The 18,674-nt window shown below is 45.1% G+C and overlaps 1 protein-coding gene across 2 annotated transcripts in view; it reads right to left on the reverse strand.

The window, feature by feature from the left end:
• eea1 (early endosome antigen 1) overlaps positions 1-18,674 on the reverse strand; it is a 135,798-nt gene that overhangs the window by 15,974 nt on the left and 101,150 nt on the right. For both annotated transcript variants that reach the window (XM_072241646.1, XM_072241645.1), the window contains 4 exons: positions 12,844-13,026; positions 10,143-10,328; positions 4,055-4,186; positions 2,221-2,406 (listed from right to left, as the gene is read on the reverse strand). In XM_072241646.1, the coding sequence (XP_072097747.1) occupies positions 2,221-2,406; positions 4,055-4,186; positions 10,143-10,328; positions 12,844-13,026 (687 nt within the window). The remainder of the gene's footprint in view (positions 1-2,220; positions 2,407-4,054; positions 4,187-10,142; positions 10,329-12,843; positions 13,027-18,674) is intronic.

The raw sequence follows: 18,674 nt of genomic DNA on the forward strand, positions 1-18,674 counted from the left end.
TTGCCTACACTTCAAGGTATAAATATGTCGCCATATACAACCCTGAGATTCATTTTCTTGCAGGCATACTCAATAATATCCATAATAAAATCAACGAAAGATCACACCAACTTGGGTGTTCGACCGGTATGCAAAGGTTAACAATCTGTGCAAATAAAAAGAGAAAGAAATAATAATAAATAAATAGATAGATAGATAGTGTGGGCACATGGACAAGTGGTTAAGGCATTCGACTAGTGATCTGAAGGTCGTGAGTTCGAGCCCCAGCTGAGGCAGCGTGTTGTGTCCTTGAGCAAGGCACTTAACCACACCGTGCTCTGCGACGACACTAGTGCCAAGCTGTATCGGCCCTTGCCCTTCCCTTGGACAACATCGGTGGCGTGGAGAGGGGAGACTTGCGGCATGGGCAACTGCTGGTCTTCCATACAACCTTGCCCAGACCTGCGCCCTGGAGAGTGAAGACTTTCCAGGCGCAGATCCATGGTCTCGCAAGACTAACGGATGCCTGTATTATTATTTAGTTAGATAGATAGATAAAGCAATCAAGCAATAAATATTGAAAACATGAGATGAAGAGTCCTTGAAAGTGAGTCCATACGTTGTGGGAACATTTCAATGATGGGCAAGTGAAGTCGAGTGAAGACCCCTTTGGTTCAGGAGCCTGATGGTTGAGGGGTAGTATCCGATGGTGAGAGTCCTGACCCTCTTCCCTCGAGACCTTTCCTGTCCGTGCACCTGTCAAAGTGGCAGCTTGTTCCATGTACCCACCACCCTCTGTGTGAAAGCATACCTGTCGGATCCAAAACGACTGTGACTATCCACTTTATGTATGCCCCTCGTGATTTCATACACTTCTTCAAGCTAACCCTAAGCCACCTACAATCCATGGAAAAAGTCCCACCTATCCATCCTCGCCTTAAAACTCAAGCCCTCTAGTCCCAGTAACACACTCATGAATCTTTTCTGCACCCTCCCCAGTTTAGAATCTTTAGCACAGCTGTGCGACCTGAACTGAGCACCATACTCCAGGAGTGCTCGAACCAGCGCCTTGTACATGTGCAACATGACACCCCACCTGCTGGATTCAGTGCCCTTACTGCTGAAGGCCAGCATGCCAAACAGCTTCTTCATACCCTGTCCACCTGTATCACCACGTTCAGTGATCTCTGTACCTGTAACCACAGGCCTTAGTTTCACGTTACTGGCCTGTTTGCTTTTATTTAATCAATGAACCGTCCCCCGAATCAACTTTCTCTCACTCCAAATCTACCTATTTAATCCTACAGACATGTTCTCCAGTTCTTCATCAAGTTCAATTTCCTTCTGGCCACTCACTGACTCTACTCTCGTTTTACTGCCCCAACAACATACGGGTAGTGCTTGAGGTGGCTCAGGCTCAAGTCTGTTCACTCAGACACAACGTTCCAGCCCAGCCCTCCACTCCCCTCCCTTGTTGCACAGGTATCTGCAGCACTTAGGAACAGAGAATTCCGCACAGTCACATCTGAAGGAATTTACTCTGGATCTGTCCTAGATACCATGAGTTGGTCACGTTCCTTTGCACCCTCTTTACACACTTCTTCCTGCTCTCCTAACTGGTTCTGTATCAGCAGTATATTTTGATATTTTATATTTAAATCCCTGAGGGAGAGGGACTGTAATTTGTCAGAACAAACATTCATTTGTACTTATGAATTTAATAATGACAGGAGCTTGTTCTAATATAGGGGTGTCCGTAGGTCAGATGTTTGTTACCTGGGCACAGGCAGCAATGGCTGAGAGATGCACTCTGAACTCACCTCATCCTCCCCAGACATAATCCACCCATTTCTATGCTCTCAATTCTCAGACCTTTCCAGTTGGTGAACCTTCCCCTCCCAGTCGAACAACTAAAGGAAATAGTGAGAAGTGCCCTACTTTGATACTAGCTTTCTATCTCAGATGAGAGTATTAAACCACGTTGGATCGATTGTGAGAAATTGGAAGTATGCATGCGGCTGACTGATGGTGCTGTGATTCGACTGAGACTCCTACACACAGAAAGCTCTCTCTATTTTGCGCAGGCATGGAAGCATGCAGGTTTTCTCATCTCTGTGGGCCCAGTTCACCACACTGCACTGTGAGTTGCCTGGCGTATACTGTGGCTAACAGGACTCACTAAAATCCTTTAACCCTTCTCGTCCGCTGTCCTCACTCCGCCCATACGTAACATATACGAACCAATTTAGCTTCCGCCTCTGCGCGCTGTCTCTTCAGGTCCTGCTGAGCCTCGTCCACCTTGGCCTTGGTGAGCTGGTGGTCTTTCTGCTCCTGCTCCAACATCTGCTTGGTGCTGTCCACCTTGGCCTGCACCTCCAGTTTCTGCTGGATCAGCAGCTGCTTCGCCTCCCTGAGCCCCGTCAATTCCTGCCGGCCACAAGGACACCGTCAATCGTCCAACCCTGCACACACTCGGCCTCACTCTGCACACTCTTGCATTCGCACATTCAAACATCTCACAGTGCAACAGAAACAAGAGGTTTAAAGGACAGCCCTGCAGTTGGAGAGGGAAGATCGATCATAAAGAAACGGAACTTTGTTGGTTTTCCCTACCCTCCCAATATTGAGCTGCCTTTCCACTCAGTTCAAATGGGGCAGCAAGAATTAACGGGGTCTTCTCAGACCGGTGAGATGGAACCCCAAAATCTGCACCACGTTTAGGGGTTCAGACTAAAGAATATATCTCTATATTAAATAGTTGAGATGGAGTTTCCTGGTTGCAAAAGGACTGTTATGGAAGACGTTTGTACAAACTTCCCATGAGCCCATGGGTTTCCTACCACAGTCCAAAGCCACTCTGGTCGTTATAAGTTGTCCTGTGATTAGGTTCTGGTTAAATACGGGGGTCGTTGGGCGGTGCGGTTCGTTGGACCTGAAGCTCACTGTATCAATCAATCAATCAATATTTCAATCAAATCAACAAACAAACAAGCGCATGTGCAGCCAGAACAAATGGAAATAGGGAATCGGTGTGGGGAACTTGATCTGAGTATTTTCTAAATGCCAAGAAATAAACAGGAGTGAGGAGACATTTGAGCAGTTTTTCAAAATAAATAGATACTTAATATGCAATGAACAGGGCTAAAGGAACGGTGACTGTTCTGTGAAAGACACAGCTCAGGCGGAGAGAAACGAAGTTTCCACTGAATCAACTGCAACGGAGCACCAAACCTCAGGAGGGACATATTGGCCTTTGAGAAGGTGCAGAGGAGAGGATAGATTGCGTGAACTGGGGCTTTTCTCTTTGCAGCGAAGGGAGACAAGAGATGAGTTGATAGAGGTGTACAAGATAATACAGATAGATCGAATGGACGACCAGAGACTTTTTTCCCCGGGGGCACAATTTTAAGGTAATTTGTGGAAAGTATAGGGAAGGATGTCAGAGGTAAGTGTTTTTTTTTAAAACAGAGATGGTGCGTGCGTGGAACACATTGCCTGGGTGGGTACAGTAGCAAGTACATTAGTGACATTTAAGCAACTCTTAGACTGGTACATGGATGTAGGAGGGAAGGGTTAGATTGATCTTAGAGTAGGTCAGCACAACATTGTGGGTCCAAGGGACTGTACCATATTGTACTGTTCTAGGTTCAGCTGAATATTACCAAGGCTCAGAGGGTGAAACGGTGAGGGCAGGTGACAAAGATGGAGCTTTAAAAACAAATGATTTTATAGAATTTAATCAGGTAGAAATGGAGGAACAACATCTGGTTGTGTCTAGTTTAAGTCAGTTTAAACAGAAATCTCACCTCAGAGAACCTGCAGCCTCCACCATTCCAGCCAACAGTAGGGTGGGCTGAGTTTAAAGATGAATGGAACGGTAGGTTCAGAGCAGAGATCACCTGTTCTCCAGACTGCCTAGAGGGCTTTACTAATCAGCCTTTCCTGAACCTTGGTGTGAATAGGTTAACTAGTAAACTTCATTCTAACTCACTTGCAAGTTAATTCCTTCTGTCAGTCATTGAAAACTCATAACCCATCAAGTGCCTACTGTCAGTGGTTGGACTGAAGAACTCACCTTCTCGTAGTTTTGCTTGCAGGCCCGTGTCTCTTCTGTTAGTTTGTTCAGCTGCTGCTGCAGTGATGTCCTTGCCCCTTCAAGCTCCTCACTATGAAGTTTTTCTTTTGCTAATTCCTCTTCTTTTAAAGCCTTTTAAGGGTCATGGAGGAAATGGGGGGGAAGAGTGTGGGAAAATGTAATATTAAAACCAGATCTGCAAAGTTGAGAGAGCAAGTGAGCTCCAAGACAAACTTAAGTCATCGCCAGTCACTGAAGGATAACTTTCTGACTTCAAATCTCGAATAAAAATTCATGGCAGCTTCTGAATTAAAAATACTACTGACTCTAATTGTAAATTCAAATGTAAACTCAAATCTTAAAACTGTTCACATAACACTGATGGTTATTATCATGGGGCATAATTTCAAGATGACTGGAGCAAGTCAGGGGGGAGGGGGAAATGGCAGAGGAAATTTCTCTATTTACACAGAGTGATGGATGTGTGGAACATGCTGCCAGAGGCAGATACATTAGGGACAGTTAGGAGACTCTTACACAGATGACAAAAAATGGAGGGTTATGGTAGGTGCCTGGCAAAGGGGTCTCTCAATCTACCCAACATAGATTCCATCCACCGAACACCTATGCTCCATTCGCCAGAAATAGCCAGACCTCCTGATAGCCACCCATTTTAATTCCACTTCCCACTCCCATTCCGACATGTCAGTCTACGACCTCCTCTACTGTCGTGATAAGGACACACTTAGGTTAGACTAACAACACCTTATATTCCGTCTGGGTAGCCTCCAACCTGATGACATGAACATCGATTTCTCTAACTTCCGCTAATGCCCCCACAACCCCTCCCCTCCTTCACGATTTTTCATCCCCTCTTGCCTCTCTCACCTTATCTCCTTGCCTGCCCACCGCCTCCCTCTGGTGCTCCTCCCTCCTTTTTCTTTCTTCCATGGCCTTCTGTCCTCTCCTATCAGATTCCCCTTTCTCCATTACGAATCAACTTCCCAGCTCTTCACCTCACTCTTCTACCCGCTTCTGGTTTGACTATCACCTTGTGCTTCTTCCTCCCCTCCCCCCACCTTCCAACTCTGACTTCTCTTCCTTTTCTCTCCAGTCCCGATAACAGGTCTCAACCTGAAACACCAACTATACTCCTTCCCATGGATGCTGCCTGGCCTCCAGCATTTTGTGTGTGTTGCTCAACCAAGTCCATCACTGATACAACTCTCTCCACCACTGGGGACATGTACAAAAGGCGATGCCTCACATACATTCTCTCCACCACTGGGGACGTGTACAAAAGGCGATGCCTCACATACATTCTCTCCACCACTGGGGACGTGTACAAAAGGCGATGCCTCACATACATTCTCTCCACCACTGGGGACGTGTACAAAAGGCGATGCCTCACGTACACTTTCTCCACCACTGGGGACGTGTACAAAAGGTGATGCCTCACGTACACTTTCTCCACCACTGGGGACGTGTACGAGAGACGACGCCTCACATACATTCTCTGCACCACTGGGGACGTGTACAAAAGGTGATGCCTCACGTACACTTTCTCCACCACTGGGGACGAGTACAAAAGGCGATGCCTCACATACATTCTCTCCACCACTGGGGACGTGTACGAGAGACGACGCCTCACGTACACCTTTACTGACGACTTGGTAAATGCATGCAGTAACAAGCTATACCTGTACGCTGACGACTCCACAGTATTTGCACCAATTAGAGCAGGAGAGAGTAATACAGTAGCAGCAGGATAGGGATCTTGACAGGATGAAAGTCTGGGCAGACGACTGGAACGTCACCTTTGATCCTACTAAGTGCAAGGCGATGGTGATGTCTAGGAAGAGGAATCCATCTAACCCCAACTTGTATTTTGGGTACTGCAAGCTGGATTTAAAGAAGGAGCTAGTAATCCTTGGTGTTAATATTGACAGCAAGTTGGTGTGGGATAAGCACCTTTCCACTATTTCAAACAAGGCTGGACAAAGGCTTGGAGCACTGTAGAAAGTAGCATCCAAACTAGACAAAGAGGGCAGAGCCACAGTTTACAAAGCCCAGGTACAAAATATCATGAAGTATGCCTGCTTATCATGGATGAATGCATCACAGAGTGTCCTCAGCCAGCTTGATGCCATTCAAAGAAAGGCCCTCACGACTATAGGTGTAGATGAAGCCACAGCTCATGAGAAGCTAGCCATCAGTAGCTCACACCACAGACGACAGGTTGCTGCAGCTACTGTGCTATACAAAATGCACACCAGCCACAGCCCTGCAGACCCTCGCGCCATGCTGCCTTCATCCTACGAGAGACGGCGCATCACACGGTCAAGTTTATCTATGCCTGCTCATGCTGTTTCTACGCCTGATGTGAGAACCTACACACTGGATAGAAGCTTCCTTCACTGTGCTATCAGAATTTGGAACAGCCTTCCAGATGCTGTGGTTGGAAACATCTGCGACGATGGGGTCCAAGCCTTCAAGAGTCGAGTGCACAAACACCTATCATCTCTGGGATGGAAGTCACATGCTTCTTCACAAGCTATCATGAAGGGGACCAGGATGGCAATGCTTGGCTGTTGGTAGGTAGGGTTAATACCTGGCTTTCAAGAGCACTTGTGAGTTATGTTCCAGCTGGACTTAGTCCTTAAACTGCTAGAGAGCAGTGTGGAAAGAACAGGTGCTGTTTTCTCCCGGTAGGGATTAGCTTTTAGTTTCAAGTGCTCCTGCCATGTTTTGTCACCCTGCAACCTTATCCTTCAATCTCTTTGAATCATGGAGGACAGCATGTGTATAAATGTCTCTCTCTAGCAGACTCCAGTATTTCTACTATTTTTTAATATTTCTTAATTGTACACATGATTTTTTAGTGTTCTGTCGCTGAGCAACAGTGAACCATCTGATTGGCCTGTCAGATTTCTCCTTGGGAACTAGTTGACTTGATCAGCATTTCTGATCTGGCTATTGTTTACGAATGCACTTAATAAAAAAAAAATAAAACACCTCTCTCCACCACTGGGGACGTGTACAAAAGGTGATCCCTCACATACACTCTCTCCACCACTGGGGACGTGTACGAGAGGCGATGCCTCAGGAAAATGACATCCATCGTCAAGGACCAAAATGCTGGAGGAACTCAGCACGTCAAGCAGCATCTATGAAGGGAAATGTTTTATCAGGACTGCAAATGAAGGGGGCAGAAGTCAGAATAAGAAAGTGGGGAAGTAAGGGGACGGAAGGAGTACAAGCTGACAGGAATCTGATAGGATAATAGACCATGGGAGATAAGAAAGGAGTCGGGGCACTAGAGGGAGGTGTTGGGCAGATGAGAAGGAGTGAGGGGATGACAGGATGAGGAATGGAAAAAGAGAAGGGATAGTGGAGTAATTCCTGGAAGTTGGATAAATTGATGTTCGTGGCATCAGGTTGGGGATTACCCAAACGGAATATGAGGCGTTGCTCCTCCAACCTGAGTTTTGACTCACCATGGTAGTCCTGTCAGAATGGGAATGGGAAGTCAAATTGAAATGGGTGGCTACTGAGAGAACCTGCCTTTTGTGCCGAACAGAGTGAAGGTGCTCGACGAAGTGGTCCCTCAATTTATGTCGGGTCTCACTGATGTAGAGGAGGCCACACTGGATACAATAGACGACCCTGACAGACTCGCAGGTGAAGTGTCACCTCACCTGGAAGGACAGGGACTCTGAATGGTGCTGGGGGAGGTGTAGAGCTAAGTACCAGGAGAAGCTGGCATATCAGGCTCCTTCTGTCTGGTGTAGTAGGTAGTGATGCTGATGTGATTGCTCTGAAGTACTGAGCTCAGTATGGAATCTGCACGCTCTCCCCAGATATCCCCTGGGTGCTGGGCTTTCATCTCAACATCCTGAAGACACGCTGGCTGTTTGACTGCTGTGAATGAAGTGTGGGCTTGTGACGAAAGAATCAAAAGCGAGTAGATGGATTTCTCAGGGAGGAGGTACAGGAGCCTGAAGACCCACACTCAATACTCAGAAACAGATTCTTCCCCTCCACCATCAGATATGAACCCATGAATTTTTGTGCTATTTATTTATTTTGTACTCTATAGTAATTTCATGCCTTTGCACTGTACTGGTGCTGCAAAACAACACATTTCACTTCATATAAGACAGTGATGATAATAAAAGCAACATTTACAGAGCACTTTTCATACAGACAATGTTGTTCAAATTGCTTTACAACGGGCTAAAGTGCAAATGTGAAAATAAAAGATAAAAAGATGTTATTTCAGAACAAGGTTAAATAAATAGGTTTTGAGCTGGTATTTCTAAGTGTTAACTGTGTCTGCATCCTTTTTGGTGTTTGGTTTTGAACTGCAGAGTTTAGGAGAGCAGATCAAACTAGCTGACCTGCCAGTTATTGTGATAATAAACCTGATTCTGAGAAAGAGCAAGCTGGGGAGGCAGGGGAAATGAGGGGGGAGACGGGGGAAATGAGAGGGGACACAGGACTGATGGAGGTGCTCAGCTGGGGAGCAGGTATGTGAAAAATGGGCAAATGGCCTCCTCCTATGTTGTATTGAGCCCAAGGAACTACCCTAATGCAATATGACCTACTGACAGGAATCATCAAACGGCAGAAAAATAAAGTCTTCCCCGTTCATAATAGAAAATTGGTTTATTGTTGTCACATGTACCAAGGCAGAGCAAACAACTTTGTTTTGAATGTCATCCACACAGATCATTTCACTTCAGAGTGCATTGAGATAGAGTACCGTCAGAAGTCTTTGGTTGGGAACTGCCAGGGTAAAGCGCCACGAGGAACGGGGTGTGGGGCAGCTGGCAGAGGAGGAGTGCCAGGGACAGGTGGTAGAGCGGGTGCAGACACACCTCACCCTGAGACACGAGGCAAAGTCATTTGATTTCAATCAATCATTTTACTGATCATTGCAGAATGTGTCTCTAGTGCCTCCCACTCCCTCTCCTCTCCCTTCCCCTTTTCCCAAACATGATTCCCCTCTCCCTGCCCCCTTCCCACCCTCAGTCCACAACAGAGACCCATATCAGAATCAGGTTTATCATCACTCACATCTGTCAGGAAATGTGCTTCTTTTTGTGGCAGCAGTCCAGTGCAATACATAAAATTATGCCCAAGACCTTGCACAGTTCTGTAGTACAAGGAAAAACAATAACAGGATGCAGAATGAAGTGTTGCAGTGACAGGGACAGTGCAGTGCAGGCAGATAAACAGGGGCAAGGTCACGACAATCAGAATCAGGTTTATTACCAGCGTCACGTCGTGAAATTTGTTGTTTTGTGGCAGCAGTACAATGTAATACATAAAATATACTATTAAGTACAATGAGAAATATACATAAAATTACATTAAAAAGAGAGCCAAAATATTGAAAGCAGTGTTCATAGGTTATTGTTCAGAAATCTGATGGCGGAGGGGAAGAAGTTGTTCCTAAAGCGTTGAGCGTGATTCTTCAGGGTCCATACCTCCTCCTTGATGGTAGTAATGAAAAGGGCAGGTTCTGGGTGATGGGGTCCTTAAAAATGGATGCCTTATGGAAGCTCGTATGGCGTATAGCTTCAGGTTTGTGCTCCAAATGGTTTTTTTTTCCTCTTTTTTTTTTGTTAGGAGTTTTTTTTTGTTTTAGTTAGTAGGGGTTCTTTTTCCTTCTTTTTTTTTAAAAACAATAGCTTTAATATTTTGTTTTTTCTTATTATTATTGATATATTGTTTAACGGTTGATAGTTTAACTCTCATTCTACATATTGATATGTTGATTTGATTACTTCCATGTATTTTTTTGTTTCTTGCTGATTTTCAATAATAATTAATAAAAAGATTTAAAAGAAAGAAAAAATGGATGCCATGTTTTTCAGGCATCACCTTTTGAAGATGCCCTTGAGGTGGGGAGGCTAGAATCCACGATGGAGCCGGCAGAGTTTACGACAATCTTGTATGTTGATCGAGAAGTCAAGAGTTTGTCTTATCGTTCAATAATTCCATTCAGTAGCCTTACATTGTGGAATTAATACCGTGGAATGATAAAATACACACCCTGGGACTAGAGAAAGCGAGCCCTTACCTTTTCCTTCTCCACCTGCAGCAGTCGACCCTTGGTCTCCTCAGCTTCAGCGTGGCTGCAGGCCAGGGCCTTCTCCAGCGAGGCCTGGGCTTGCTTCAGCTGCTGCACCGCCTGCTGGCTGCTGCTCACCTGGTTCCTGCTGCTCACCAGCTCCTCCTCTGCCAGCACCAACTTCTCTTCCTTGGCCTGTGGGGCACGATGCCACGTTATACACTTACCACCTGCAGGCAGCCTGCACTCGCTGGAGGTACCCCGCGCACCAGACAAGAGGCAATGTGCTCTCACGTTCAACAAGGCCAGCACAGCGCAGCGGGTAGAAGGGCTGCCTCCCAGTACCAGGAACTCTCACCCGATGCTGACCTCGGGTGCTGTTGATGTGGAGTTTACGTGTTCTGCCTGTGACTGTGTGGATTTCCCCCAAGTACCCCAGATTCCACTCACATGCCCCTCGTGCGTAGGGGAGGAGCAGAGTTTGGACAGAGTGTGGAGAGGATAAAACAGTACTGGTTAATCCCACAGGATTAAAGATTAGCTTCATTTGTTATAGATAGATCGACACATCAAAACATTCAGTGAAATGCGTCGTTTGCACTCATGACCAACATAGGCCGAGGATTTGCTGGGAAGCAGCTTGCAAGTGGCGCCAAGTTCAGGCACCAACGATTTACTAACCCCAACCTGTATGTCTCTGGAATGTGGGAGGAAACTGGAGCAGATGGATTAAACCCACGCAGTCACGGGGGGAACGTACAAACTCCTTACAGACTGCGACAGGAATACGCACCCAGATCACCGGTGCTACACTAACCACTCTGCTGCCGTGCCACCTTGCACAGGAGTGTAGTTTCGGTGAGCACCTGATGGCAGGTGTAACCTGGTGGGTGAAAGGCTGGTTTTGTGCTCTGTGTCTCTACAAAATCAAAGCCCTGTACAAGCCCACTCAAGAGTTGCAGTTGACCGTTCAGCCTGAAAACTATCCATTAGACTGGGAATCGCACAGAACAGGAGGCTCCTATTTGCCCCGATAGACAGTTAATCTTTTTGTAAAAGCTACTGAATTACTATTGCTTCCTCAACCCTTTCCCCTCCAAGGTTACCCCTTCAGGTGTTCATTGCTGCTGGATTGTATTCCATCCACATCCACAACAGGAGGTTTTTAAAACTGTAGAAAATCGAATAAAGACAGAAAACACGAGAAAGACTCAGCAGGTCAGACAGCGCCTGTGGAGAGAGCAACAGTCAAATGTTTCAGCTTAAAGCCCTTCCATCAGAACGAGAGAGCGGAAACAAGTTACAGCTAGAAAGTTTGTGAACCCTTTACAATTTTCTCTATTTCTGCATAAGTGTAACCTAAAATGCGATCAGATGTTCAAACAAGTCCAAAAACGAGATAGAGAAGCCAATTAAATAAATAGCACAAAAACATTACATGTGTTAAATGTATTTATTGAGAAAAAAGATCCAATATTATATGTATTTGTTGGAAAAAGTATTTGAACCTTTGCATTCAGTAACTGCTGTGACCCCCGCTGTACAGCAATAACTTCAACCAAACATTTCCAGTGACTGGTGATCAGTCCTGCACATCGGCTTGGAGGAATTTTAGGCCATTCCTCCTTTTTTAAAAAAAACTGCTTCAACTCTGGGATGTTGGTGGGCTTCTTTGCACGATCTGCTTGCTTCAGGTCTTTCCACAACATTTCTATAGGATTAAGGTCAGAATTTCGACTCAGCCATTCCAAAAGTGAACTTTCTTTTGCTTTAACCATTCGTTGGTAGACTGACTTGTGTGTTTAGGATGGCTGACTTGCTGCACGACCCACTTTCTCCTGAGCTTCAGTTCACGGATGGATTCTCTGACATTTTCCTGTGAAATTTGCTGGTACAATTCAGAATTCATAATTCCATCAATGAGGGCAAGCCATCCTGGTCCTGAGAAAGCAAAGCAGGCCCAGACCACAACACTGTCACCATGTTTCACAGATTATGCTGGAATGCAATGTTTGCTTTTCACCAAACATAGCACTTATCACTTAATCCAAAAAGTTCTACTTTGGACTCATCCATTCACAGAACATTCTTCCAATAGCCTCTGACTTATCCACATGGTCTTTGGCAAACTTTTCACAGGCAGCAATGTTCTTCTTGGACAGTAGTGGCTTTCTCCTTGCAATCCTGCCATGCACACCATTGTTGCTCAGTGTTTGCCTGATGATAGACTCATGAACACTGACATTAGCCAATGCAAGAGAGGCCTGCAGCTCCTGAGATGTTACCCTGGGGTTCTTTGTGACCTCCTGGAATATTACGTGCCTTGCTCTTGGAATCTTAGGTCATATTTATGGAGAAATAGAGAAAATTCTAAAGGGTTCACAAACTTTCGAGCATCACTGTAGTTTTAAGATGTACAGAAGGTTGAGAAGGGACAGATGGGAGGGTCAGGACAGTGTGGTACAGAGGGAGCTGAGATTAACTTCAAGCAAAATGGCCTCTCGGTCCATTTTAACTCCCACCAATCCATGAGCCAGGGCTCAGCATCCAATGTTTCAGCACCAGTTCCTTATACCTGTTTATAACCTTGGTGCCCCCGTTCTACAGGCTGCGTCCATCTTGACTCCGGAGTGAAGAAACCAGCCATTCTGCGGAGCCAGAGAGAATAAGAGATGCCACACTAATATTGCACATTCCTACAGTCACGTACCTTCAGGTCGTGCCTGATGGAAGACAGCTCTGACTCTTTTCCGTACATATCCGACTGCAGCCTTGCTAGGTTGGTTTGGCAGGTGTCGTATTCCTTCCGTAGTGCAGACAAGGTCTCTTTCCCGGCAGTCAGCTGCTCGCTCAGTGCTGCCACCTCCTGTTGCAGTTTGGGTACTGCGTCAGCCTGCAGAGAAGTACAGGATATCTGTGAGGGCCAAGACAGCCTACTGCCTTTGTTGTACAAGAAAGTTCAAAAGTAAATTTATTATCAAAGTACATATATATTACCGTATACAACCCTGCAACTTGTTTCCTTGTGGGCATACTCAGTAAATCCAAGAACCATAATAGAATCAATGAAAGACCACACCCAACTGTGTGGACAAACAACCAACGTGCAAAAGACAAACCGAACAAATACAAAAGAGAAAAAAGACAATAAACACTGAGAACATGAGATGAAGCATCCTTTAAAGTAAGTCCATAGGTTGTGGGAACATTTCAATGATAGGGCAAGTGAAGTTGAGGGAAGTTATCCACACTGGTTCAAACGTCTGATGGTTGAGGGGTAATAACTGTTCCTGAACTTGGTGCTGTCAGTCCTGAGGCTCCTGTACCTTCTTCCTGATGCTGAGAAGAGAGCACAGCCTGGGTGGTGGGGGCCTTTGATGAGGGATGCAGTGCTCAACGATGAGGGGTGCTTTGCCCGTGTGGACAGGACCGTACCCATTACCTTTTGTAGGGTATTCCATTCAAGGGCACAACCCATTTGGAAAGAAAAGGCAAGAGAGTAAAAGAGAGAGAATGTGGACAAGAAAAAGAGTGAGAGACAGACAGACAGACAGAGTGAGAAAGACAAAGAGAGTGAGTGAGAGAGACAGAGAGAGAGAGTGAGTGAGAGAGGGAGAGAGAGAGGGAGAGACAGAGAGAGAGAGGGAGAGATAGAGAGTGAGAGACCGAGAGAGTAAGAGAGAGAGGGAGACAGAAGGAGAGAGGGAGCGAGTGAGCGGGGGGAGAGCGCGGCGGGGGAGAGAGCGACAGAGAGCGTGAGAGAGAGTGAGAGCGAGAGAGATATAAAGTGAGGGAGATAGAGTTGGAGTGTGAGAGACAGCAAGAGAGAAAGAAAGAAAAAAGTAGTAATGTCAAAAGGAAGCTCAGAAATCCAAGAGGTTCATCGTGTTTACTGAACAAAGCCAGAACTGTTTTTCATTGTGAACATGGGAGTGTCTCCAGGTGAATTCCATGGCCTTGCAGGAGACAATTAAAATTATTCATATTCATGGAATTACAGGAAAACCATAATCACCCTACTTATCCCAGGACATCCCCAGTATCTAGCCACAGTTATTCACCATAGTTAAACATCTTTTAGGTGAACAGATTGAATCTGGTTTTGATAAACTGTTATTAGGAAAGATGTCATTAAGCTGGAAAGAGTGCAAAGAAGATTTACGAGGATGTTGCCAGGAATCGAGGGTCAGAGACACCGGACTTTATTCCTAGGAGCATAGGGGAATGAAATGAATTGAATTGAATTGACTTTATTTCTTACAGCCTTCACATACATGAGGTGTAAGAATCTTTACGTTACGTCTCCACCTAAATGTGGAATGTGCAATCATAGTAATTTATAATAATTTATAATAAATAGAACAGTCAACGTAACATAGAAACACACTCAAATCAGCGTGAGTTAATCAGTCTGATGGCCTGGTGGAAGAAGCTGTGCCAGAGCCTGTTGGTCCTGGCTTTTATGCTGCGGTACCACTTCCCGGCTGGTAACAGCTGGAATAGATTGTGGTTGGGGTGACTTGGGTCCCCAATGATCCTTCGGGCCCTTTTTACACACCTGTCTCTGTAAAGACAGAGGGAGAGGGGGAGCGAGCGAACCTGTCTTCCTCAATCATGGTAAGTTCACAACTACGGATGCGCTGGGCTGTCCGTACCACTCTCTGCAGAGTCCTGCAATTAAGTACAGTTCCCATACCAGGCAGTGATGCAGCCAGTCAGGATGCTCTCAATTGTGCCCCTGTAGAAAGTTCTTAGGACTTGGGGGCCGTCACCAAACCTTCTCAACTGTCTGAGGTGAAATAGGCGCTGTTGTTGCCTTTTTCATCACACAGCTGGTGTGCACAGACGATGTGAGATCCTCAGTGATGTGGATGCCGAGGAACTTAAAGCTGTTCTTCCTCTCAAACCCAGCTCCATTGATGTCAATAGGAGTTAGCCCGTCTTCCTTCCTCCTGTGATCCACAACCAGCTCCTTTGTTTTTGTGACATTGAGGGAGAGGTTGTTTTCTTGACACCACTGTGTCACAGAGAGATGACTTCTTCCTTGCAGGCCACCTCGTTATTGTTTGAGGTGAGGCCAATCAATGTAGGGTTGTTAGCAAATTTAAATAGCAGGTTGGAGCTGTGGGTGGCGATACAGTCATGGGTATACAGGGAGTAAAGCAGGGGACTCAGTACGCAGTCCCGAGGGGCTCCTGTATTGAGAGTCAGTGGGGTGGAGGTGAGGGAGTCTACTCTTACAACCTGCTGGCAATCTGACAGGAAGTTTGTAAAATCATGAGGGGTATGCATAAGGTGAATGGTAGAGTGTTTTTCCTGGGAAAAGGGGATCAAAAACCAGAGGGCACTGGTTTAGGGTGAGGGAGGAAAGAACTAAGAGACCCTGAAGGGAAGCCACACACAGGACAACCTGTATGTGGAACAAACTGCCAGAAGGAAGCAGTTGAACAGGCAGAACAACATCATATAAAACGCACTTGGACAGTATAAGGCTGGGAAAGGTTTAGACGGATAGGGCCAAATGCGGGCAGGTGGGACTAGCTTTGATGAGAATCTTGGTCAGCATGATCAAGTTGGGCAGAAGGGCCTGTTTCTGTTACCACAACTGTCTTAAATCCCCTGGTTCACCCTGAGCTCCAACGAAGTCTCAAAACTCATTGAGCCACCTCTGGCTTTTTCTTCCCTTCAATCACCATATTCCCCACCCCAAACACTGCCACCACCCTGGTGCTGAAACTGCATCACTCGCTGGATTCCTCCAGCTCCCATACACGTTTGACCTTACCACGTCCCAGAGGCCCAACCTGCTCCCTTTTTCATTTTCAATCAAAATGTGGACTGCCCGGCTTCTCCTGCAGTCCCCCTGCATTAGCTGATTAACGGTTCTCTCCTCGGATAAACCTCCTCTCCTTTTAACTCGTAACTTGCCCCATGACCTTTAAAACCATCCTGTCCGGCCTGCAGGTCTGGAACGTAACATCACAAGTGCATACACATTTTCCCCAGAACTCCATCTGCAAACCTCTCCTGGTTTCATCACGGCTCCGGGACTGAACATTAGAGATTTTTTGACAAGAACAGGCCATTCGGACCAACAAAGCCTGCCAAATTCCCATCTACACGGTGTGTTAAAATAACTACTGAGTTTAGATTTGAAAGTCTCTAAGGTACTACTCTCAACTAGGTAGTTTATCCCATGTGTCCACAACTCGCTGTGTAAAGAAATGCTTCCTGATGTTAGTCTGAAATCTGCCCCTAACCAGTCTCCACCTATGGCTCTGTGTCCTCGTTGATGGATTAATTTTGCAGCAGCTGGCATCCACCTTACTGATACCCGTAATGATTCAGAACACTTCCATCATGTCTCCTTTCATTCTCTGTCTACTTAGGCTAACGAGAGTTAATTCTTTCGATCTTTCTTCACAGCTCATACCCTGCAGACCTGGAATGAGTCTCGTCACCCTTCTCTGAACTCTCTCCAATGTCTTCACACCCCTCACACAATATGGAGACCCAAAGCACTCGAAATGTGGCCTCACAAACGGATTATACAGCTTAAAGAGAACGTCTCTGGACTTGAACTCCACTGAGCGTATTATATAGCCCAGCATTCTATTAGCCTTCCTCGTTGCTTCTGTGCATTGTCCAGATGTTGATAGTGATGAGTCTACCAGGACGCCCAAATCCTTCGCGTACAGCGCACTTTCCAACTCAAGATCCCCCATCGTATATTTATATCTAATATTTCTACTTCCTATATGCAATACTTTACATTTACTTATATTAAATGTCGTCTGCCATTTATCTGCCCAAAACTGGATTTTGCTGAGATCTAACAGTATTGATTCTGCTGCCTGAATGGTATCAGCCCGTTCCCTAGTTTTTATGTCATTGGCAGGTTATTTGTTATAGGTTTATCCAAGTCAATAATGTAAATTAAAAACAACAGCCCCAAACCTGATCCCTCTGGACCCCCACTTTTAACATCTTCTAGGTGTGAAAATGCTCCTCTCACCATAACTCGTTGTTTTCTGTTTTTGAGCCAATTCTGCACTCATTCACACACCTTACCTTGAATCCCTACCTCCTGTAAATTGATTATTAACCTCTTTTGGGGTACGTTGCCAAAAGGCTTCCGAAAGTCCAACTAAATGATATCAACCACTCTGTTGTTATCATAAATTTTAGTTGCCTCATCATAGAACTCCAGCATATTAGTAAAACATGATTTCCCCCTCTCTGAACCCATGCTAACATGCTTGTTCTTATCAGCTGCTTTTCCCTCTCATTCTATATTATTGTTTCCATTATCTTGCCTGTGATACACGTTAAGCTAACTGGTCTATAGTTACCAGGTCAGTGTGGTCACCTTCCTTATATGCTGAGACAACATTAGCCCATTTCCAGTCCTTAGGGATTTCACCAGTCTTCACTGACTTTTGTAATATACATGTTAGGAATTTGTATATATAATCACAGACCTCTGTAAGTACCCTTGGATACATGTTGTCTGGCCCTGGAGATTTATTAACTTTCAACCTTTTCAGCTGTAGCAGGACCTCACTCTCTAAGATCTCTAAGTCACTTAAAACAAACTTATTTTTCTCTACTCTCTGGCATATTGCTAATATCATTGCAGGTGAATACTTCAGCAAAATATGAGTTAAGAGTATCTGCTATGTCCTTCTCTGCCTAATTTAACACGCCACTATTATTCCTAATACACTTAACTTCCGCCTTGACTTTTCTTTTTACTTCTAAACTATTAAAAAGATGTCTTAGCATCAACAGCAATATCCTTCCCAACCTGCCTTCTGGCAATCTGAATTTCCCTCTTGACAATAGCTCTCATATTTTTATATGCCTTCTGGTTAACACTTTTTTTCTGTATTCCTTATATGGGGTAATCTCTTCTTCAGTAATTTTTAATGTATTTCTTTATTTGTTCATGTAGTTGATCTATTGTTTTTATTGCTTCGACTGACCTTGGTTATGAACATTTCCTGCACTGTATTACCTCTTTAAATCAACCCCATTGTTCCTCAACTGACTCAATGTCAAGCACTTCCTTCCAGATTACCTTCTGAAGTCTTTGCCACATCTACACAAACTTTGCCGTTCTGAAATTCCATTTAATGACTCTGGTTTTTACTGATACACTCTCAAGAAACCACGAAACTAACAATGTTATGTTCGCTTGGTCCTAAAGGCTCAAGAACTTCCATACTCAAAACTGTATCCTGATTGTTACAGAATATCAAACCTAGACAGGCCTCCCCTCTTGTTGGCGCATTAACACACAGAGTTGAAAAACAATCTTTCAACAATTCAGATGCATTTTCCTGTAATCCATTAGTCACTGGATTCTCCAACTCAATATTTAGGAAATGAAAGTTTCCCATAACTATAACATCTCCCTCAGAATTTGCTTTTCTCAATACTCTGATAGAGTTGTCTATTAAAATCACTATCAGAATTGGGGTCTATAACATACACCCAATGTTATTCCTTTATCCTTATAGCTTTCAATTCTCGCTCAGA

The sequence above is a fragment of the Mobula birostris genome, chromosome 23, assembly GCF_030028105.1.
Source record: "Mobula birostris isolate sMobBir1 chromosome 23, sMobBir1.hap1, whole genome shotgun sequence".
Taxonomy (NCBI): domain Eukaryota; kingdom Metazoa; phylum Chordata; class Chondrichthyes; order Myliobatiformes; family Myliobatidae; genus Mobula; species Mobula birostris.